This window comes from Apodemus sylvaticus, chromosome 5, assembly GCF_947179515.1.
Source record: "Apodemus sylvaticus chromosome 5, mApoSyl1.1, whole genome shotgun sequence".
In the NCBI taxonomy this organism is placed as follows: domain Eukaryota; kingdom Metazoa; phylum Chordata; class Mammalia; order Rodentia; family Muridae; genus Apodemus; species Apodemus sylvaticus.
The window spans coordinates 66,196,899-66,221,278 of record NC_067476.1 but is presented as its reverse complement, the minus strand read 5'-3'; the positions used below and the strand labels follow the sequence as shown (position 1 = coordinate 66,221,278).

The window sequence follows — 24,380 nt, the reverse complement described above, 5'->3', positions numbered from 1 at the left end:
GATGCTGCTAAGGCAACAGCCAGCAAGGAGAGAGGTGAAGAAAGAAATGTAGTCTAGTCGTCCTCAGTGCAGAAGATTAACTACAAACCAAAACAGGGTCAGGCTGGGCAGGTGCTCCCTGTCAGTCTCTTTAGAGTCAATTTAGCCAAAGGCTGTGTGGGCACCAGGACTTATGTAGAATGAAATAGGAGGAAAGGAGTCATTTTATGGCCTAATTGGAGAACTAGAAAATTTAGGAATCAACCTAGATTATCTCAGGGATCCAAGAACAATGAAGTTGGAGGAAAAGCTTGAGCATAATGAGAGCCTGGCTGGAAAAAGTCGGCCCTGTCTCCAAGACACGCATCAGGCAAACGGGAGGAAACGGATTGCTGATGGGAATCCGAGAACAAATGGGAAAGTGGAGGTCTATGAAAAGCAGGAGGCTAACGGCAAAGGCGACAGGCTCAGGAAATGTCTCAACCTGTACACCTGGCAGGAGATCCAGAGACACAATCAGGAAACCGACCAGTGGCTGGTGATCGACCGCAAGGTTTACAATGTGACTGACTGGGCTGGCAAACATCCCGGTGGGCATCGGGTTCTCAACCACTATGCTGGCCAAGATGCAACGGTAAGGACATCCAGGTGCTAGCTCCTATTCTCGCCCCTCTCTCTCTCTCAATCTCTCTCTCTCTCTCTCTCTTTCTCTCTCTCTCTTCCTCTCTCCTTTTTCTCTCTTCCTGTCTCCCCTCCCTCTCTTTCCTCCTTTTCTCCCGCCCCCTCACCCTTTCATTTCCTCTCGTGACCTCCCTTCCCTCTTTCCCTTTCCACAGTGCTGCTGAGTGCCTGAGACCTTAGCTTGCGTCACCAAAGCACTGATGTACATGAGGTACATGCCTGGGCCCCACTATCACTAACTCCTCCCAGACCAAGTTTTCAGGATTCCTAACTAGGAAGAAACTGGAAGCAGATGGGGCTTCAAGTTCTAGCTGTCCAATATGGGATAAATTCAAACGTCAATGGTGAAGATTGTGGTTTTGCATTTCGGATTTTGTCTTATTTGCTTGTTTAGTTTTTTTTTTATTTATTTATCCTTCTTAAAGAGAATAACTGTCCTATAAACGGCAAGTTAAAATTAGGAAAGTAATACTTGGAAAAGGCATGTTGTTGCTTAAAACAGGAATTTACAGAAAGCTATTCATTTCATGGACATCAAATGTTTGTTAATAATAGTGAAAGCCTAGAACTTCCAGAACTTGGAGAATTCAGTTTTTGTCTGCACAGTGTAGCTCAAGTAGTTTGACAAGGGTGATGCAATTCTCACAGATGTTCAAAGACACCACATTGCCAGGGGTGTACAAGTTATCCCCACATCACAGCTGAGGTACCGGATGCTCAAAGACGTAAGCCATGTGCACAGCAGGATTGATCATGATAATGCTGGGCTGCAGGTGGCTTTGTTTTAACCACAAAGTCCTGTATATCTGGTTCCTTTTAAAAAAAAAAAAACCCAAAATCAAACTTAGAGACAGAAAATAGCTCAGCAGGTAAAGGCATGTGCCACCAAGCCTGACAACTGAGTTCAGCCTCAAGGAACTACCTGGTAGAAGATGAACCAACTCCTGCAAGTTATCCTCTGATATCCATGTGCATTAGTACACACACACACACACACACACACACACACACATTAAATACATAAGTAATGCAAATAAAAATATTTTAAACTCCATTAAGTGTTTGATAAGTAGGTTTGCCAGAATCTTTGAGTGCATTCAAGGATCTTTTTAATCTGGATGTGGTGATGCACACATTTAGCTCAAGAGGTAGAGACAGACAAATCTCTGGGAGTTCAAGGTCAGTCTGGTCTAAACAAAGAGTCCTAGGTCAGCCAAAGCTACGTAGTATGATCCTAGTTTTTTGATCTCTCTTTAAATATTCTGTTCACCATGTGTACTTCCATTCACTATGCAAGTGTTATTTTCTGTCACAGTACAGATAAACAAAGAACTAGAGCCCATAAACAAACTTAAGTCAGGGACTCAGTATATGGCAAAACAGGCATTTAAGCTGCAACTTGACATTTTACCTTTATTTCACACACTGAGATGGATGAGATAAAGAAAGGACCAAAGGAGCTGAAGGGGTTTGCAGCACCATAGGAAGAACAATACGAGTCACCAATACTCCCAGACCTCCCAGGGACAAAACCATCAACCAAAGAGTACACTTGGAGTTACCCATGGCCCCAGACCCATCAGCAGTAAAGGATGATCTTGTTGGACACCAAATGGGGGAGAGGCCCTTGGTCCTGGAAAGACTTGATACTGTAGAGTAGATGAATACCAGGACAGGGAAGGAGGGTGGGTTGACTGGGGAAGGGGAGATGGCTTATGGGATTTTCGGGGGAGGGGGAATAGGAAAGGGGACAACATTTGAAGTGTAAATAAAGAATATACCTAATTAAAAAAAATGTATAGTAGCTGGAAACCCTGAAAACAGTAAATATTTCTTTGAAAAAAAAAGTTCTCCAACTGCCTTCTCATAGGACACCTGTATGCAGATGGTATGTTCTAGAAATAGGATTTGGTAGATGCGTGATGTATTTTAAAGTTTAAATTTGATGTCCTCAACATCTTTCCCATAACTCCCAGTTTTTCCCTGATTTTTCACCTCTCTTCACTGTCTAGCTCTTGATCTTCTGTCATCTTCCTGGTTTGTTGTTTCTTTCAACCAAATGAATGTCTTTACAGTCAAGACTGGTCATATCCATACTACTTCAGTTCTGATATAGTTAAGGACACACACACACACACACACACTGTAGCTGTCTTCAGACACACCAGAAGAGGATGTCACATCCCATTACAGATGGTTGTGAGCCACTGTGTGGTTGGTGGGAATTGAACTCAGGACCTCTGGAAGAGCAGCCAGTGCCCTTAACTGCTGATATGGTTTTTAAACCATCCCCTGATATGGTTTTTAAACTATGTCCAATATTTCTTTAGTTGCAAAGGAGGAAGTCTCATAGGTTCAGAAAAGCACACTCAGAGCAAAGCAGAATATTTATGAGAATAAGAGAAGAACAATGAACAAATGTCAAATGAAAATAAAAACCCAGCATAAAAATAAAATAGCCACTACTCTCTAGCTAGTACATCCCCTTGTTCCTAAAGCATACAAGAAATGTACAACTTTATTTGTTTGTCTGAAACAAGATCTCCAGAATGCCAAGCTGGCCTTGGACTCTTAACCCCCACCTCCAGAATGCTGGACTCATAGGCATACATCACCACACTTGGCCTAGATCAGAGTTATCTATGTTAAATCACAGAATTGCCTCAACGATGTGTTGGCCAGGACTTGAGCTTTCAATCACACTGAAAATTGCTGACTGGCTCACTCAGTTTGAAGTAGCCCAGGTAGTAGATCTGAAGTTTGCAAATGTTTTTTAATACCCCAGATGTCAGGAAGTGGTTATTTCCAACCTAGCCATTGAGGAGGAAATGTTTAGTATTGTCGAAACCACCAGCCTTGATGAGGCCACCTATTTGTATTGGGACATATTAGAAAGAAAATCATATGCTTGGACAACCACATAGTTTAGAAAAATAAATCCAAAAGCATTCAGATAGAAAGTTCTCTAGAGGAAGGTGGCTCAAGAATGGTAGGAGAGAGACATAGGAAACAAGGAAAGTCTAATTTTCCCTGGCTATTCAGAGGATGGAGAACACATGTACTGGGATTTGTTGTGTGAATTTAGGGAAACTATTGAAATGCTCAGAGTTTCAATTCCATGATCTATAAAAGAATAGCATTCTCCACCTGCCTGAACTATGATAAATGGAATGAATGCATGCATAGTACAGTGTATAATTGAAGACATTAAAGTTCAGCAAATTATAGCATCCATATCCTCCAAAATATGATTATTACTCTTGGAAAGTTTATTATCAGCATAGAAATTCTGATTATAGTTTGTACCATTTAATTGGGATCAAAACACCAAGCCCAAAGGCCCAAGGCCAAATGCTCGATTTACAGCTTAGGAGGTATTAGCACAATTTTTCCTAACTGACAACTGAAGACCACAGGATAATCTCTGCATGATAGGTGCTAGACTCATGGCTGCACTTGCCCATATAGGGTACTTTTCTTAGTTACACAGAAGCTATTTTTTCTTTTTTCTTTCTTTTTTTTATTTAGTCATCTCTCAGGAGACCCTTAACAGTCACCCAAAGCACATACAACTTAAAAGCTGATTTTGATAAAAAGTACTGAGCTCTTAATTGTTCCAGACAGGTACCTCATGATGAGACAATATAACAACTGGGAATGGCCCTCAAGCAGAAACAGTCATCTGGTGGTCCCCTCATGTTCTGGAGCCATTTTTTTCTCACCCATTTTTTTTTAAACTTTATTAGATATTTTCTTTATTTACATTTCAAATGTTATCCCCTTTCCTCCTTTTCCATCCAAAAACTCCCTATCCCATCCCCTGCCCCCCCACTAACCCACCCACTCCCGCTTCTCTGTCCAGGCAGTCCCCTACACTGGGGCAATGAGACTTCACAAGATGAGGGGCCTCTCCTCTCATTGATGTCTGACAAGGCCCTCCTCTGCTATGTATCCGGCTGGAGCCATGGGTCCCTCAATGTGTACTCTTTGGTTGGTTGTTTAGTCCCTGGGAGCTCTGGGACTACTGGTTGGGTCATATTGTTGTTCCTTCTATGAGGCTGCAAACTCTTTCAGTTCCTTGGCTCCTTTCTGTAGCTCTTCCACTGGGGGCCCTGTTCTCAGTCCAATGGTTGGCCAAGAGCATCCCCCTCTGTATTTGTCAGACACTAACAGAGTCTCCCAGGAGACAGCTATATCAGGCTCCTATCAGCAAGCACTTGAGGCCTCCTAAAAGGTGGGTAGTGGTACCTAAGTTTTGGATGCAGTACCACAGGGTCAACTCTAAGTGACTCAGAGTTCAGTCACTCGCTTTTTAAAAGCTTTGTTAGGAATCTGGCCTAATGTTTAAAACTATGTGTTTCAGAATGGAATGGGCTCAGTGAACATCTGGTATCCACACTTATTAGGGAAATCCTAAGGAGACTGTTTAAGCTCTTAGAGTCTCCATTTCTTATTTATTAAAGGAGATAATAATACTTGAACCTTGGTTTTTATTATAAAAATCAGTGGAAGTCAAAGAAAATGCACTCTTACATTAGCTCACAATTATATAGCCCAGCTGAGATTAAATATTCAACCATGACAGTTGTATGGTCTGTCATCTCTTCATTCTTCTGTGATGGATTTTAATGCTCTCCACAGCAGTTTAACAAACCTATAAAACAAAATCAACACATAAGCTCCTACTACTGCATGCATGTGTTATTTGGTTGCTTACAAGCTATATAATTGTGAGCTAATGTAAGAGTGCCAATAAACAGAGCTTAGAGCCTAGGCCTTTTCATGTATTTGAGTTTACTGAGGAAAAGCCAGTAAGTAGTAAGTTCAGTATGATTGTAAGGATTATCATTTAATTTCACAATGATAGGATATTTTGCAGTCTCTAGACTGAAGATTGCTAAGCATTGTGATGATAAGACACACATATAAATAAATACTTGTCCATACATTTTATACTAGACATTGGTATGTTCCAAGGAATTAAGTACAATTATGATGGTAGATGCACAGAGGCTATAATGTTGGAAATAATGAAAGCAAGCACAGGTCAATCTCTCAACATCACACATTAGAAAAAGCAATGACAGAGCTGAAGTCTGTGAAGTGCTTGCCATTCAAGCATAATGGCTTGAATGTGGATCCTCAGCACTTAAAGTGCTGGGCACTGCAGCTTGGATATGGTCCCAGTGCTGGAGATCTTTGAATTAAATGATAATCTTTCCTATCAGTGCAGACACATGGAGATTCCTGAGCATTGCCTCTGGCCGGCCAGCCTAGAAGAATTAATGAGCCCCAAGGCAGGGAGAGGCACTATCCAGGGATAAACACTATCTCTAAGACTAAGGGAGAGAGTGACTGAGGAAGATGCCTGGCTACAACCTCCAGTCTCCATATACATGTACACACGCACTCACATGAGCACATACACACACACACACACACACACACACACACAAATAGAACACATTCAGTCAAGCCTTTTCTTATATTGACTGTGGAAAAGATGTGGAAGAGATGACAAATGCAAACATAAAATGAGTCTTCCTCAACTCTTTGGAGGGCTTCTGGGGAGAAAATGCACCATGTACAACTGTGAAAGAAAGCAACCCTGTGGACTGGAATGAGTTCAGCTGCCAGAAGCAAGGAAGGCTAGGGCAAAGAGAAGAAAGTGTGAGAAAACAGGGTGAACACATGTGACCAGTCATGACTAAGTATCCAAGCACCATGGGCATCCACTTCCTCTGCTTAGCGTAACACTGGCCAAAGTGCACACTTGATTCATGGCTGAGAAAAACAGACAAAAGACATTCCAGGTTCTAGGAGATGAAAATAGACCATGACAGATAAGAGAAAGGAACACAGGAAGTCTCACCCTTCCTCAGTAGCCATAGGACGTTAATAGTCCTAGAGGCAGAGAGAAATCTTTTCTTCAGTAGGATAGCCATAATTGAGGAAACCATGCTCCTGTAAATAATATCTCACTCAGGATCATATAAGCAAGCCTAATGAAATTCATTAGGTCATCAAATGAAAGAAGAGGGAAATGGAAGAAAAAGAGACAGACAGACAAACAGACAGGCAGGAGGGAAAAGGAAAGGAATCTTCTGTAGTGGAAGAAGAACAGAGGATAACTGTAATTAAAATTATATATTCATAATAACATATTCAGAAATTGTATGGATATGAAAACACCATAATGAAACTGATTGTTATGTATAATTACCACCCACTAGTAAAAAACTTAACTACAAAAACATAAAGAAGAGAGAATGGAATGTAAAAAGGTAAATGGTGCCACTCTGAGAGCTCAGCCTAGCAATTAAGTAAGGAACTAAGAAAAGACAATCAACAGGAAGGAAACCAAGATGGAGTTCCAGGAAGATGTCGAAAGTCCAAATGGAGCATGAACAACAAAGCTAGAAGGAGAAGATGAGTGGGAGTAACTCTGTGGAGACATGATTTAATGTTTAATGGGTAACCGGATAAGCAAGGAGGATGCAAGTCTTAATTGACATGGGCACCTCAGTAAGCCACCCAGGTGCCCATTATTAGAACATCAGATGAAGGTTTGTGAGGTAGGAGAATGAAAGGATAGAAGGAGGGTGAAGAGGGGAGAGAAGAAGGGATGGAGATAGAGGGAAAAGACTGGAGTTCAGCTGAAAGCATCAAATGAAGGCCTTCCAGTGAGGATAGGGACTCGTGGAGATACAGCCACCTGACAGCTCATGTGGGCACCTTCCCAAGCAGCTGCACTCTCCCATGGCAAGGACAAAGATGAATTTGCCCCATAACTCTGTCTATTTACAACTCACCCTCCATTTGGATCTCAGAATTCTTGTGCTAGCCACAACCTAGAAACATACAAGTTCTGAAAAAGAACCAAAAAGAAGGGGGATTACTCAAGGGAATGTAAGAAAAAAAATGGTCTTATGCATTCCAGGCTACCTGGAATTCACTATATAGCCAACAATAACTTCCTGGCTCCACTTCCCAGTACTGACTTTCTTTATAAATGTGTGAGCTCTTGTGTGGGAAAAACCACATTCTACATGTCTTCTTTCATGATCTTGATCCTACTGGTGTCTCATGAGATTATATTTGTCTGTTAATCAACACCTTTGGGAAAATTTCAACCATATCAGACTAACTGCTAGGTCCCAGGTTTGTTTGATACCTAGCACATAATAATAATAATAATGATGATGATGATGATGATGATGATGATGATGATGGTGATGATGATGATGTATTGCTCTCTGATAGCAAAGGCTAGGCTCTGAGTCACTACATTAGGTTCTATGTAGATTGTATAGCACCTGAGTAAATTAGTGATATAAGCTGTCCTGTGACTTCCACATATGTCCCATCATGCACATTTCATTCACACAGGCATGTGTGTTCATGCCCACACTAACATATACACACCCACATACACATATTAAATAACAACAAATAATTTGTATTGTAGCTTTCCCAACATGCAGCAGCCCAACCCTCTGATGCTCTGTACTGCCCATAGTGGAGGTTAAAAAAGAAACTGACTGAGTGGTTGCAGTACCCTAGACACCAGGTTTGTCACACAGTACTTACTCCATTTCAAGCCTGCTTTCCCTCTTAGCCTGGTGGCTTTGTGCAGGATATGATCTAGACAATAGTATCTAACCTACAAAATCAGAATTTTGTCTGAGATATTCTGATTTTGTATACTTTTACTGTTCTCTTTCAGTGGGGGAAATCTATTGCTTTTATAATGAAATAGAAAACCACTACAGCCTCTAGTAAAGAATAGCTATGGATTAGTAGTTCCCAAAGTACTTTTAAATGTAAAATAATCTTCAATATTCATGCCTTGTTGATATGATTTTGGAAAGAATCAGTTTCAAGAGGCACTGCAATATTATGCAATTGATGGTTTTTAAAGAGCAGAGATGATTGAAGAGGGAGTCAAAAAGAGTTTAAGAAAAATGGGAGCAGCATATTATTCATGCTTCAATCATCTTGACTTCTCATGCAGAACTGCTCTGCCCACCCGTTTTTCATCTTTCCCTTACTCATCAGGGGTGTATTCACTATACATTGTGTTCTAGACATGATGGTAGATGTTAGGTCTGCATTAATTGATAACTAGTACACAGTCTTAGTTTTAGAAACTCACTAAAGAAGGAGCAAGGTGCAGTACAATGCAAAAAATGCTTTATAGTTAATAAGATGACTCAAGAGATAAAGACGAATTGCTGCCGGCCATGATGACCTGAGTTTGAGCCTTGTGATGAACCATGTGGTACAAGAAGAGAACTGGTTCCACATCTATACATGTGTACCAATACTCAATAAACAAACAAATGTGTGTGTGTGTGTGTGTGTGTGTGTGTGTGTGTGTGTGTCATGAGCTTGCAGGGGGTACTCGCAAACAACTTTACTGCATGTGCAAAGGGTGGCAAATATCTAATATTGGTATCAAATTCTAAGAAAGACCTTTGTGTACAGAAAAATGGAAGGGGGAACTGAAGGGAAGACTATAAAATCTGGAACCATTCAGTTATATAAAGGTGTAGAATTTTACTCAAAACAAGGTTCCACTAGAGAATTCCATGGAGGGTCAGTCAAAGGAGGCAAATTGAAGTCAGAGGCAAAGTGCTTCAAGAGACTAAAGCCTACAGTAGGGAATTCGTCACCATTTGTCCAGAAGACACAGATTTTAATATTATCTCAAGATGATCTAGCAGCATGTCTCCCAGAAAAAGGATTATAGATACTGAAGGCTGGGGTAGATATTTAGGGTGTGATTGTGTGTTTAGGCCCAAGGTCAAACATAAGCTCTGCAGCTCCATGTAGAATGTAGGAAAAAGATTTCCATCTCATATTCCTAAAAACGTGATGCCTCTCTGTACAATAGAAGCAATAAGTGTTCACAGGAATAAGCTGGTAGCTGTGAGTCTTTGTAAATAGAGTGAATTCTGTAACCACTGGCATTCCCAGGTTTCTTCCTTCTCTTTACTCCACACCCTTCTGCAAGAGCATGCTTGCCCAAGAATGTGGGCAACAGAACCTGTTTTTGCTAGCTTCTGAGCTGGAATTTCAGTTTAATATATGGATTCTATTAGAAGAGCATTGAGTACTTAAAGATTAAATGAACTCCTTTGTTGTACTTCCTCAATATTATCATGAGAAGAGCTCCCGAAATTGTCATGGTTACTGCTCTGCAAACCTCTGTGGCCTCCTCAGTGCCACTTCCCAGAGCACAGACTTCAGATCATTTCTCAGCTTCAAAAGTGACAAGGAACACAGGAGAGTAACTTATCAACACAATTTGAAATCATGCTAGATTCCATTATTGTAATGTCTGCTCTGTATCTTGAAATCGATTATGTTCATCTGTACACTGACACTTGATCCACCAGTTTGCTTTCCCATTCTAATCTGCTGAGAAACAGCAGGTGGATGATTTAATCAATATAGATCATCATGAGATACATAAATCACCCCCTTAACCAATGAATAATTATTTGCCTGGTTAAGAGAGCTAAGCTTTAGTATCACCAACTATAAAACATGTAAAACATCTTTGATAAAATGTAGCCCATTGTTGTTCAAAGATATTGTGAGAAGTATTTACAGTAGAATGAATATAAAGTCCAGGATGATTCTAGCATTCTGTTTATGGATCTTTTGGTGAAGTCAATCTACAAACTTGATATTGTATGCTTCTAATCACCATATCCATCATATATGCACCTTCTCACATGAAGGCTTATGCAAATTTCCATGGCACTAAAAATCCAAGGTTCAATATATTCACTTGTATAATTAGAGTCTACTGATGGTTAGAATATGTAAATGAAAGCCTAACTTGCTACATTAAAGAGAAGGTGTGAGTTCTTACCATGGGAGGAACATAAAAAGACGCTTAACAAGTACTATATAATGAAGCCTGAGAAAATGGTTCAGTGGTTACAAGTACCTGTCATTTTTATAGAACCCAGTTCCTAGCACCCATGACCAGAAGCTTACAACAGCCTGTAACTCCAGCTCCAGGAGACCTCATGCTCCATTCACCTTTGCAGGCTCTCAGACTATAAGCACATAGCCATACAAATCCATAAACATAGTGATAAAATAAATCTCCTTTTAAAAGCACTGTATAGCTAGTATATGTGAATAAGCATCCTAATTAATGCATCTATATTTTATTCTGACTTGGGAATTGAATGGCACCTGTCACTTTATTTAGAGAAGAAAATACAAGATGCATGTAAGGCAAGAATATGAAAGGCTCATAGTTGCACAGCCAATAATCAGCAAAGCCAGATCTGAAGTGTAGGAAAAATGGCTCCAGAGTCCTCATTTTACAACCAGTACTGTGAAAAAGCCACTCCTCCACATTCGTACCCCGTCCTTGAATATGTATTCAAGGTAAAACTTTTGTTTACTTCTTCACTTTTAATCACTCCAACCTCATTGTCATAAAAGCAAGAAGCTAATAATCCCCATCTTATAAAATTCCCTCCCAAAAATGAACTATAAATATACTTGGGAGGAAAGAATCTTTTACTTGCAAGCATACACAGGATATAAGAACTCCACCATCCTGCCGTGATGTGGAATTTCTACTTAGCAACATCATTTTTATGGAGTGATGAGAGTCCTTCAATGATGAATACAGCTGAGAGTATATTGCTTTAGGCAGCCCATGGCTCGAGGACTGTACACCCCTGATCATTCATAGCTTTATTTTAAGATGTTGCTATCAAATTTAATCTACTGTTCTAAGGAATAACTAACTGAAGAGGCCTCAGTCTTCTGAGACTTAGTCAAGAGCCTAAAGGAAGCCCTCAATAGAAAATGTCATTTGTGTAGAGAGTCTTGTTTACTGCATGCCTTAGATAGTTTAAGAAACTTTCACAAGAAACTTGATACTGGACTTTAAAAAGACTCACCATGGCTAATTAACTCCAAGAACTCTTCTTTTCAATGCTTAATAAAAAGAAACAATGATGTAATCAATGTTTTAGGAATTGCCTGTCCCTAGACAATGTCTGCCCTAGACCATTGTAGAAGGGTCTCAAGGGTAAAGTTGATGCCTCACCTTAAAGCATCAACATGGTATTATAAGCAAATGCTCGGTGGGAGGGTCTGTGCTGTTGCCAGTTTAGGCCCAGGATGGGAAAGAAAGGAGCGTAGGTGGGAATAAACATATCTTTTACAAGCTTCTAACAAGTATCCATGCTTTACAGGATGCCTTCAGGGCCATGCACCTGGATCTGAGCATTGTACAGCTGTATCTTAAGCCACTACTCATTGGAGAACTTTCACCAGAAGAACCCAGCCAGGAGAAAAACAAAAATGTAAGTACAGCATCAAGATCTAAGGACATAGAAGGATTGGGGATAAGGCTGTTCCCCAAGAACACTGTTTTCTGTGAGAATATTAGTTCATAGTAAAATAAAGTGTGTCCTTACTGTCTTCAAGGTATCTACCCTAAGACTCTTCCACAAGTAGAGGCCTAAAATACTGGATAATATGAGTAGTATCTACAGAAATGTGAACTTAGAAGAGTAGTTATGACTATCAGAATGGTGGCTAACTAACTGGACAGAATGTAGTGTATCCACGATTTATACCACAGACGAAGGGGCAATTCAGGTTAAAGAAAGGGTGGAGCAGAGTGGCAGGATATTCCATCATTATGCTCCAAACAATGCACAAATTATAAATTTCTTATATTTTAATTAAGGATAACTAAAAGTAAGTAAAACTACATGAAGTGCAGGGGACACTATTCTTTTTTCTTTTTCTCCATTTATTGAGGATAGATTCTTTCACAAAATATCTCCTGATTATAGTTTCCCCTCCCTCCCTATCCTTACCATTCCTCCCCTCTCTCATCATGATATGATCCCTTTCTGTCTCTGTAAGGCTTCTCAGAGATTATAATAAAATATAACAGAGTAAATACAATAAGATAGAATGAAAACCATCACATGAAATTGGACAAGACAAAGTAACAGAAGGAAAAGAGCCCAAGAGAAGGCACATAGATCAGAGACCCATTCATTGTCACACTTAGAAGTCCCATAAAATTACTAAATTAGAAACCATAATGTATATGCGTAGGACCTGGTGCAGACCTGGTGCAGACCCCTCTTCATTCTCTGTGAGTTCATATGAACTCACTTATATTGATTTACAGGGCCTTGTTTTCTTGATATCCTCAATCTCCTCTGGCTCTCAAATACTTTCTGACTTCTCTTCCTCATGTAAACATCCAATTTAGAGCTAAGTGTTCAAAGACCTTTCTCATTCTCTCTTGTAATATCCAGCTGTAGGTCTCTATATTTGTTCCCATCTCAAGGAGGAAGAAGATTGATGATGGCTGAACAAGGCCTTAACCTGAGTACAGCAGAATATCATTAGGAGTCATTTCATCACTAATTTTTACACTTTTGTTTTTGTTTTAGAGCAGTATTATTTGGTTTTAGTCTAGGTCTCTGGGCTATATTGCCTATGGTTCTTGGCCACTGAGGCAGTATTGGATATGGGTTCCATCTTGTGAAGGGGAGCCTCAAGTCAAATCAGATTTGCTTGGGTGCTCACAATGTTTTTGCCACCACTACTCTAGCATATTTTTCAGGCAGGACAGTATTATAGATCAAAATATTTTTGACTAGCTTAATGTTTACATTTCTCTTTTGGTAGTGTTCCAAGCACCTTCCTGAACCAAAGATGGCAATATGTAGAGAACAAGGCTATAAAATAAGCAACAGCTCAGCCTCTCCTTGTTCAATTAGTTATGGAGGTATTGTCTTCATCACTGAGACCTTGCTGTCAGTTTATAGAGAGCAACCTATTGTCTTGGCAACAGCTTGGGTTATTTGGGCATTGCATTGGACCCCATTGCCCAGTAACCCAATCCTGGTATTAGAAACTTTAATTGATGACAAGAGATGGTCAATTGGGAACTTTTCCTCCATTATTTGACAATTTCATTTAGATTATCTTCATTTATTGATATCCATACTACCCCTAAAATGCCCCTTAATTTTACCTGTATCTTCCCATATTCCCTCCTACAACCCCCTTTCCTCTCCTCTCCTGATCCAGCTCCATCCCAATTAAACCATAATTATCTATTCTATTTCACTTTCCTGATAATATCTATATGTCCTCCCTTAAATTTTTACTCTATACCTACCTTCTGTGATTTTATAGATTGTAGCTTGGTTATCACTGACCAATATAAGTAAACACTTTGATATTTATTTTTCTGGATTTGGGTTATATCACTCAGTATTTTTTTTCTAGTTTCATCCATTTGTCTGCAAATTTCTTGATGTTATTTTTTTAACAGCACAATAATGCTTCATTGTGTAAATGTACCACACTTTCTTTAACCACTCTTCTGTTGAAGAGCATCTAGAATGTTTCCAGGATCTGGTTATTATAAATATGGCTAATCCAGAGTGTCTATGATAGAATGAAGCATCCTTTGGACATATACCCAAAAGTGTTATAACTGGATCATGAGGCAAATCAACTCCCATCATCCTGAGGAAATGCCACACTGATTTCTCTACTGGGTGCAAAGGTTTACACTCCAACCAGCAATGAAGGAGTTTTCCCCTTACTCCATATCCTTGCCAGCATGAGCTTTTACTTGTTTATTCATCTCTGAATAAGCAGATTCTGCATATTTCAAAACTCATATTTACTCGGCAAGATATTTTCTTTACTTTTTACAGTAAATTTATAAGTTTTATATGCATTAGTGAAATATGATTATTTTTATTCTGAGAATAAAGCAATGCAATTCATAGCATTTAATCCAAGCCCTATGTCTCTAAGCATTTATTTCATGCCAGACAACTTAGACATGGATTTATTTCTGTGGCTGCTTTAAATTACATGTTTGAAGCCTTGCTTCAAAGCCCAAGTTCCATGGAAACAAAGACTACTTAATTTATTCATGTGTCTTTCTATCTGCCTACATAGGATCAGATGTGCAGGAAAAACTCCACAATTAGCTGTTGGATGAAGGATGCAAATAAACCTTAACCATTGCCCTTTTATGTTTGGGGAAATTATCATTCATGAAGAATAAATTACTTTCTATACACAGCTACTTTATCAAAGAAATGGGACTTAAAATCACTTCTCTCTAGCTCCAGTTTCTTAACTATTCTCCAAAATAAGTATTATTTTTTAATAGTTTTGCTGTTTTATATACAGTCTTCTAATATTTTTACATGACTAAAACTTTGCTGGAATGTGTTTGCATAAAAATTAAAGGGCTTTTATTTAATAACAAATTGTTCACTTGTTTGAAATTTATATTTGTAGACACTTAAAAGTGTCTGATATGCAATAAGAAATTTATACAAAGCACTAAGTCATATGGTACTATGAAGTAGATGAAGAGCTTTATTCACTCTTTAAGTACTGAGGAGTTGACTCAGAAAAGAAGACTATTTTAAGAAAATAATGTTGTATTCATATCTGGGAGTAATACTCGGCTTCACTCTGAACACATGCATCCTACACAGTTGTGTACCCAGTGACACTGCTTTGTCTTTAAGACTGGACTCTGAGTGTGGATGGCCTGAGTCACACTAACCCCTCCTCATTTCAAACTCGTTTAGTCAAGTTCTCAAAATTCATTATAGTCCAGTATCTTTTCATGTAAAACAGTAACACCATCATCACATCTTTAAATTATTGGGACTGTAATAGAAAACAAAACACACATTTTTTTGAAATAATGTTTGAAACACAGTAAATTCTTTACGATAAAAATGTTAACATTATTATGAACATAGTGGTTGTGGAACCAAAACTTACAAACTTCCACACATGTCCCCATCACTTTCAGCTGGTGACTCTAGGTTTAAAAGTAATGGCAAAGGTTATTTGTTATTCTTAAATAGTTTCCAAAAGACAAAGCAAATTCAAATGACTTCTGAGAGCTGAAAGACTATCATTATCTAAACTATTGTTCTTCTATGAGAGTTAAAGTTCACTGTGAGTTGATAGCTGTATAACTACTAGAGCTACTACTATAGAAAGCTGGTAAAACTGAGTGACAGAAGGTAGGGGCTTATTCCAGCATCTGTCACTGGCTTGCTAATAATTTTGAGACAGTTGCTCTTCTGAATTTCAGTGATCTTCTACTCTGTCTAATTGTAAAGGAAAAGGCCAGGAGAAATCCTAGAGACAAATTAATAACAGAGGCTAATTAAAACTGTCAATGGCAGCCAGAATTCCAAGTTTGATGGAAGTTGGATATGGGTTGATGAGCATTGGGGGCTAATAGTGGGTCCTTCCAAAGTTCCATCAATCACAGGTACACGCACCTAACATAGTGTGATAGCCATTAGCAATTAGGAAATACATTTAAGCAAATATGGCCAACATAAAGCTCCATAATTTCTGTAATTTCACAGTCTGGTAATTATGTAACCCAGAACCTAGTTTCTATGATACTTTTATTCCTCTACCCATCTCCCGCAAGAAGAGGTTTTTCATACCTAGATGAAAAACACCAGTGAAATGGATATATACTGTATGTCGCTGAAAACAGCACACAGTGTCTCCCTTTTACCCAAGATTCACTTTCTATTATTTAAATAACTTATCATGAATCAAAGTCCAAAAACACTCCCTAAAAATTCTAGAAAAAAAGCCCAAATGCATTTGTCTTCAATTATTCTGAGCAGTATGTAAAGAATCATCTCTTTATTTGGTTTATTCAAACTGTGTGATCACCTACTTATTTACCTTCGCAGTCCTCTTTGTTCTGAGATGGGACTTTTATCTCAGATATTCATTGATAATTTCTGAGTATTTTCTCTGTGAATAAAGGAGTCAATTATGTAGTCATTTACACATTTCAGATTCCTTCAAAAACTCCTTCCATGTTCTTCCAACTTCCTTCTCCCCCTCATTTCATCTTATTCTTTCTCCATATATAAGAAAAAAGAATTTTGAATGTAAAGTTTCTTGGCATGATAGTACATTCTGTATGAATGAATGTATTGATCTCTAAATTTTAGTAGGAGATGACCATGCAGGTCTGAACAGTGGCTCACAAAAGAAAACTAAAGCCAACCTTGAACCATCCTAAGAAGAATTAGGAATAGGAATAGAATTTAAGAGTAAGATGTTGTTAGCAAAATTCCACATCCTAAACCCCACACTTATCAGAAGTATAAATCTATTAATTGGAAAGTTTTCCATGAGAAAAAAAGATATGATGCAAATGAAATATTAGGCAAACACCATTTCTTTTCATTTTGACTCTTTCCTTCAAAGTGAATTTCATGGAATTTTCCATAAATAAATGTAAATGATAGCAAGTTTATTTCTAGTCCTCTTCATTTTCCAATAATAAATCTATGGTTTTAGGCACCAGTTACTCATACATAAGTAGATATTGTGGTTGTTGAAACATCTCTGGTGGCCTTCAAGATGGGACAGCAGGTAAGGGAGTTTGCTGAGCAAGCCTAACATCATGAGTTTGATCCTCAGAACCAGCATAAATGTGCAAGGAAAAACACAGTTCTGCAATGACTGTCCTCTGCCCTCCACAAGCATAGGATATATGCGCCCACCCCCACATGTACCATAATGATAAATACAAGTTACACCTATGAATTTTAAAATGAAACTCTGGTATTTGGAATTTCCTTTACAGATCTCTCATTTCTATTTCCACATTCCATTTATGCAGCTCTAAAACACTGCTCCTTTTCTCCTGCCCCACTCACATTTTGAACTGTTCTGATTTTCAAGCTACTATCCTCATTAACCCTAAGGATGTTTCTGCTTAACCTCCAGAACGATATGGCAAGCTTGCAAACTAATGCTGGTCTCTTACTCATGCACATATACATGATACCCAGGTGCTGGGACCATGCTAACCAGCAAACACACTGAGGCTGATAGTCTTGTTCAGGGGGATTCATTAAGAAGGTCTTTGAAAGTTTATTCCACAAGCTAATCTACCCAGAACTCATTGTTCTGGCTTTACCTCAATCTGTAAGTGATTTGCTTGTATGCATTAAATCACTGATGACGGGAAAATCACTTGCACACTGTAATAGCAATTGTGGTAATACATATTCTCATGAACAGTATGAGAAATATAAACAGAGTTCAACTCAGTCATCAGTTGAAATAATAGTGATGGTTTTAAAAGCAACTGTGGGACTTACACATATCACAACCGTCCCCACTTTGCCATCCACAAGCTCAGAAAACATTTGCTTTTTCCTGCTCTTTCTAGCATCTGGGGAAAGATTTTCACATTGCACTTCATTCTTTCTTGCTCATAAAACATATCATCTCCACCTTTTCAACATTTCATTTGTATTTCATGGTTGTTGATTTTAAATTTTAATCAAATATAGTCATATTAATAAAGTATTTTATTACTAACTTGCTAAGTTGCTACTTGCATTCATTTATTTTCCCAGTCCCCTGAATGAACTAATTCCAACCTTAAATATTCACTTCACAGCCACAGTTGGTGGAAGATTTCCGTGAATTGCGCAAGACATTAGAGGCCATGAATATGTTCAGTGCCAACCTGTGGTTCTTCTTTCTCCACCTTGCCCAGATCTTGATTTTGGAAGTCTTAGCATGGCTAATACTATGTCATTTTGGCAGTGGCTGGATTGTTACAATACTCATTTCCTTTCTCCTTACAGTTTCTCAGGTAAGCAGCTTGAGGTTTTTTGATCCTTTTGTTTTTTAACTTGAAAACTTCACACATGCACTCAACTTATCTTGGTCATATTCACTCCTCAGTGTCCCCTCCTAACACACTCGGGATGTCACTCATCTTCCTGCCAACTTCGTGTCCTCCTTTTGAAATGGCAATTTTAACATATGAAGTCCGTTTAGCACTGCCCATATGCACAGGGGTGTGGAATCAGCCACTGGAATACTTGAAAACTACCGGTGGCCACACCCACAAATTAAAATTATTTTCCCTTTCCCAGGGAGAATGGGCCAAGTGGCCTCTCAGCTAGGGTGGTGCTGTAATTTTTAACTGGCTTGATCTTGTACTGGTTGTAACCAGAGCTGCTGTACATTCATGTGTGTAAACATGTATTTCATATCAAACAACAACAGCTCCCAGATCTCCTCTTCCTCCATTTCCTACATCCTTTCTGTACTCTCTACTGTAATATTCTCTGATTCTCCTTAAATGAGCTGGTGCACATCTTGGCATACTACTCATGTGCTTTAATAGCTTTCCAAAGACTTGGACTCCTGTTCTCTCATCAGTTAGGTGAGGACAACAGTGAATATGGAATTATTATGACGAAAACTAAGCAGGTTAATCTATAAACAAGCCAGCGCAGCGTCTAGCACATGGTAATGATTAAATAAATGGCAAGTGATATTTTTCACCCTGTTTTATCCTGACTTTAATAACTAAAATTCAGTCCTCAGCCATATAACATCCATCTCTAATTTTCATTAATCAATCCACTAGCAATTATAAATATATCAACCCATGAATTCTTTAAGGGGAAAATTACATCTTAATTTATAAGAATAAAATAACAGGTACTTCAGCATAAATAACATTAACAAATGGCACTTAGCAGAGCATTTGATAAATCTTTGTTAAGTTCTATATGCATGCCCAAATACATGTGCCCTCATATGAGCCAAGAATGTGTACAGATATAAAGGGAGAGTCACATGCCCCTTGTCCTGAATTAAGGAGTCCTCCAGGACTGAAGAGAACCACTCAACTGACTACATTACATTGTAAAGGGAGGGAAGCGCCAACAGCAAAAGGAAGCATGTGCTCCTGAAACTGGAAGGAACAGTCATTCTCAGTGGAACAACTCAGGCTGGTATCTAAAGATGGAAGAGTAATGTTTCCAGATTCCAGAATTTTTACATCAGTATATTTCTTGAGAAGTCAAATTTCTTTACTCTTTAGGAAGTAACTTTTAGAAACAAATATCCATTTAATATTTAGCATTAACTTGATACTTTGCAATAAATAAATTACTTAACAGTCTTGTTTTTTTTTTATTTTATTCGATAAATTTTTTGTTTACATTTCAAATGATTTCCCCTTTTCTGGTCCCCCACTCCCCGAAAGTCACATAAGCCCCCTTCCCTCCCCCTATTCTCCCACCCACCGTTTCCCACTTCCCTGTTCTAGTTTTGCCTTATACTGCTACACTGAGGCTTTCCAGAACCAGGGGCCACTCCTCCATTCTTCTTGTACCTCATTTGATATGTGGATTATGTTTTGGGTATTCCAGTTTTCCAGGCTAATATCCACTTACTAGTGAGTGCATAACATGACTGATCTTTTGAGACTGGGTTACCTCACTTAGTATGATGTTCTCCAGCTCCTTCCATTTGCCTAAGAATTTCATGAATTCATTGTTTCTAATGGCTGAATAGTACTCCATTGTGTATATATACCGCATTTTTTGCATCCATTCTTCTGTTGAGGGATACCTGGGTTCTTTCCAGCTTCTGGCTATTATAAATAGGGCTGCTATGAACATAGTGGAGCATGTATCCTTATTACATGCTGGGGAATCCTCTGGGTATATGCCCAGGAGTGGTATAGCAGGATCTTTCGGAAGTGACATGCCCAGTTTTCTGAGGAACCACCAGACTGATTTCCATAGTGGTTGTACCAATCTGCAACCCCACCAGCAGTGTTCCTCTTTCTCCACATCCCGTGACAGTCTTATAAGTTTGGCATTATACACAGGGGGAATCAGACAGATTGCTGAGAATCAAAACTACTGTTGACCAGATAACTTGACCAGAGTTATCAGCTCTTAAGTATTGAAGATCACAAACTTATTAGATGTCTATTAATATCTTTTCATGGTCTTTCTACTCCAACACAGAAGATATCAAAGAGTAATAATGAAGGAGTTTAAGTCAGGAAGAACCACTTGCATATATAGATGGAGGTTAGAGAGATGGTGATGTATGAAGGAAATTGAAACCCAACCTAAGTGAGATCAAAGGAGGTTTCCGAATATTCTGTTAGGCTTGCAATCTACTTGTGGGATTGACATTCCTTTGTAACTTCTCTAACCTCCTTTTCTTTCTTAGGCTCAAAGTTCATTTTTACAACATGACATAGGACACCTTTCCATGTTTAAGAAGTCCAAGTGGAACCATCTGATGCACAAATTTGTAATGTGTCATCTCAAGGTAAAAGATGTGGGGAAGTGTGGAGAAGATTGATAGTAACTCCCTAAAACAGAGGTTGCCTTGTCTTGCTTATGTACTCAAAGCAGCAAAACTTGTTATAACATATGTTTATAAGATAGATAGATAGATAGATAGATAGATAGATAGATAGATAGATAGATAGATAGAGATAGATAGATATACAGATATACATATAGATATATAACATCAAATTGTTGAAGAAGAAAATGTTTAGTGTTTTTTATTGTTGTTACTACTCTGATCAACTATTTTACTCAGTTCGCATTGCTATAAGGAATGTACACAAATTCTTCAAATCTAGATATGCACTATAAAACCATGAATAGGAATCTTCTTAGAATGTATGTGAAGATTTTCCTTGGAAGAACTCAGCAGACCTAACCTAATAAATCATGAAATGTTGAGACTGAAAATATTTGACAAATAGCAAATAAGATAAAAAAATTCTTGAGAAAGGCTAGGTGATTCCATTGAAAAGGAGAATTACAAAACTCAGACTTGTACAAAAAGCAAGAATTGATAACAGAAACTGACATTATTTTCTGAAAAGGGAATGTGTCATATTACTCAGCAGCAAGTGAGTTCCTGGACATAGTTCTTCACTGTCCCTTCCCCCACAGCATTGAGTAGCAGCCATGGGCACCAAGTGATAGTGGAAGGTGAGCAGGAACCTAACGGTAAAAGTCTCCAGATGCCAAGTGCAGAGCCATCTCCCTTGAGGCCCTTGTAAGAATTCTGTAAGACTCGTGAGATGAATATTACCTGACACCTATTTTTTTTTCAGATAAAATGAGTCTTCAAAGGTGTTGACTATTTAAGCCAGTGTCTAGAAAATGGTTAATTAGAGAAACTAATATCACAGTATTGAATAATGCATGCCAGAGTGGAGCTTCTCAATTTGAACTATCATTTGAAGGACACTGAGAATCTTGATAAAAGTAGATAGACATGCCTAGACTATTAAAAAATGATTTGATTTATTTTCCTTTCAGTGGGGTTTGGGTGTCAGTAAGGGTGATGTTCTCTGGAAGCTTCTCAGAGGATTCTGACCTAGAGCCATTACTGAGAACTACTGCTCCAACAACAAACTTTCTTGCATTGAAACTTGGCCTCTTGTGAACTGGGTCACTTTGAACACGTTATTTAATGTGTTTGAACTTTAGTTTCTTCACTGAAAAGAAAATGAAGATGGATGGATAAAAGTTTCAACCTGTGGGATTCTTATCAGTTATATGTGATACTTGTGTGTCATATGTAATACAATGCCCAGAAATAATCATGTCAGCTGCCACTAATGTTAGGAACATTATTTTCACAACCAAAATAAGGATCCAGACCCAATAAGAAAAAATGTTTGATCATGACAGTAATACTAGGTAGACTCTAAGTCAGACGATGATTAGTTTGCATAAGCCATGTATTCTTAGCCACGGTCTCCATCACTCACCAGATGGAGCCAAAAGTAAACCAAGCCATGGAGTTGCTAAGTTCCTCCTTTGACTTCCTACTAGAAGCATGTCTACCCATCAAAACAAACAAGTTATTGTCACATTGTATGAAAAGATTAACTTAATCAGAAAATTTCTAGATGTATTTTCTTCCTCACCTATAGACACCATTGCTAAGGAGATGAGTTTTCTGAATTCACTTTGAAATAGCACAAAATAAAAACAAAGGCATTTTTCCCTGTCACTATGAGTTTCAGGTAGTGAAGTGTATGTCTTTCCTCACCTATGCTCAGGAGACAGAATTAAAAGTCATTTGTCCTCAAGGTAATTGGCACCAGTTATGAACGTTTGGTACCAATTAATTCCAGTGAGTTACACCCTTGCTGGCTGCTTGTAAAGCCAATGTTTTCACAGCCAAATTTACACATGTCTTTCTATACTATGTCTCTAAAAGATATTTTTGTGATTCAAAGTGTATATCTTTGGTGACTCCTGACTTGAATGAATGGGGAATAGTTCTATAAGCAGATCCAGAATGCTTTGCCTTTTTGCTAGCAAAGCCAGTGAGTGATTCATGAACAAGGTAAATGTAGGCTTCAACATGTACAGAAGAGAAAATTACTTGTGGGGTGGAAAAGTGGGCGGAAAGGAGATGACAAAGAAAATTATGAGCAGCAATATCCCTGCCTCTTACTATCATTACAATTCTGAATTTCAAAACTAGGCTTAACCTTGGTTTCCCTTACAACTCAGAAAAACATGGGTAGCATGGAAGTTATTATTCAGCATCTCTCCAGTGTGTGTGTGTGTGTGTGTGTGTGTGTGTCTGTGTTTGTGTCTGTGTCTGTGTCTGTGTGTGTCTGTGTGTGTGTGTGCATACACAGGCGCAGGCACACGTGGGCACATATGTGCATGCATGTGTGTATGTATGTGTGCCTTTGTGTATATACATATGTATGTGTGTGCATATACATGTTCTAACATACACAGTATACATACATTCAAATAACCTGTCTAAAAATGAACCATAGAATCTCTACATATATTTTGAATTCTCATTTATTACACATTGAGTATTCTTAATTTAAAGATCCAATACCAAATATGAGGTGTTTCAAAATCTAAATATTTTTAACACCAAGATGATGTCAGTAATAGAAAATTCCATACCATAAAATTTTCTTTCATTTCTCTTAAAATTATTTAAAATGCTGAATAAATTTACCTCCAGGATTAGGGTTATATGAAACAAATGAGTTTTATGTTTACACTTAATTCTTATGTTTATATCCCACTGTATTTGTAGAAATTCTGCAAAGAGGTTTTTTAAAATGAAATTACAGGCACTATCAGCACTAACATTTGAGATGGACATGTAACTTTTTTCAAGTTCTTCCTATATGGACATTTCCAAATAGTAAGAATAGTGTATGAAAATAGAGATAATGAAGCAGGAAAACTGGGATTACAACCTGGCCTGACTATAGCCCATGACTATATATACTAAAACATTTGGTGGGAGGGAAGAGGACATGTCAGACAGTTACTTCCTGTAATCTTGCAGAACTACATCCATTTCCTGATTGAGTAAACTTCCAAATTCACACACCTAGTAGATGACCAAGAATTTAAATTCCAATTGACTTCAATCAAAACGATTTTTTTCTGCACTGAACTAAGGGCATAATTTAGGAATAAGGACTGGCCTAGGGAGGACCTGTGTAGAACTATCTCAGGGTAGCCACACATAATAGCCACACACACACATAAAAATCCTCCCCTGCTCATGAAGAACTCTCCTTCATCTCTGATAGGAGTGTTTTCTGGACACAGGGATTCAGGTAGAACTGGTTGTTTAGATCACACCCATAATTATGTTAGCCACCATTCTAACCTCTAGGGCTTTGTGGTATTAAGATCTGCTCCCTGATCTACTGTGCATTAAAACCTGTCTACCATGTTACCAGTTACCACAGGTAGTCATTGCCTGAAATTGTGCAGTCAGCTGGTAGAAGAGGCCAAAATGTCAGCTGTGGGAAGAGATAA

The 24,380-nt window shown here is 38.4% G+C and overlaps 1 protein-coding gene across 1 annotated transcript in view; it reads left to right on the top strand.

Annotated features, from left to right (window-relative positions):
• Window positions 1–271: 271 nt before the first annotated feature.
• LOC127684230 (fatty acid desaturase 2-like protein FADS2B) overlaps window positions 272–24,380 on the top strand; it is a 40,800-nt gene continuing 16,691 nt past the window's right edge. The window contains exons 1-4 of the mRNA XM_052181187.1: window positions 272–613; window positions 11,895–12,005; window positions 18,173–18,370; window positions 20,764–20,865. Of these exons, the coding sequence (XP_052037147.1) occupies window positions 272–613; window positions 11,895–12,005; window positions 18,173–18,370; window positions 20,764–20,865 (753 nt within the window). The remainder of the gene's footprint in view (window positions 614–11,894; window positions 12,006–18,172; window positions 18,371–20,763; window positions 20,866–24,380) is intronic.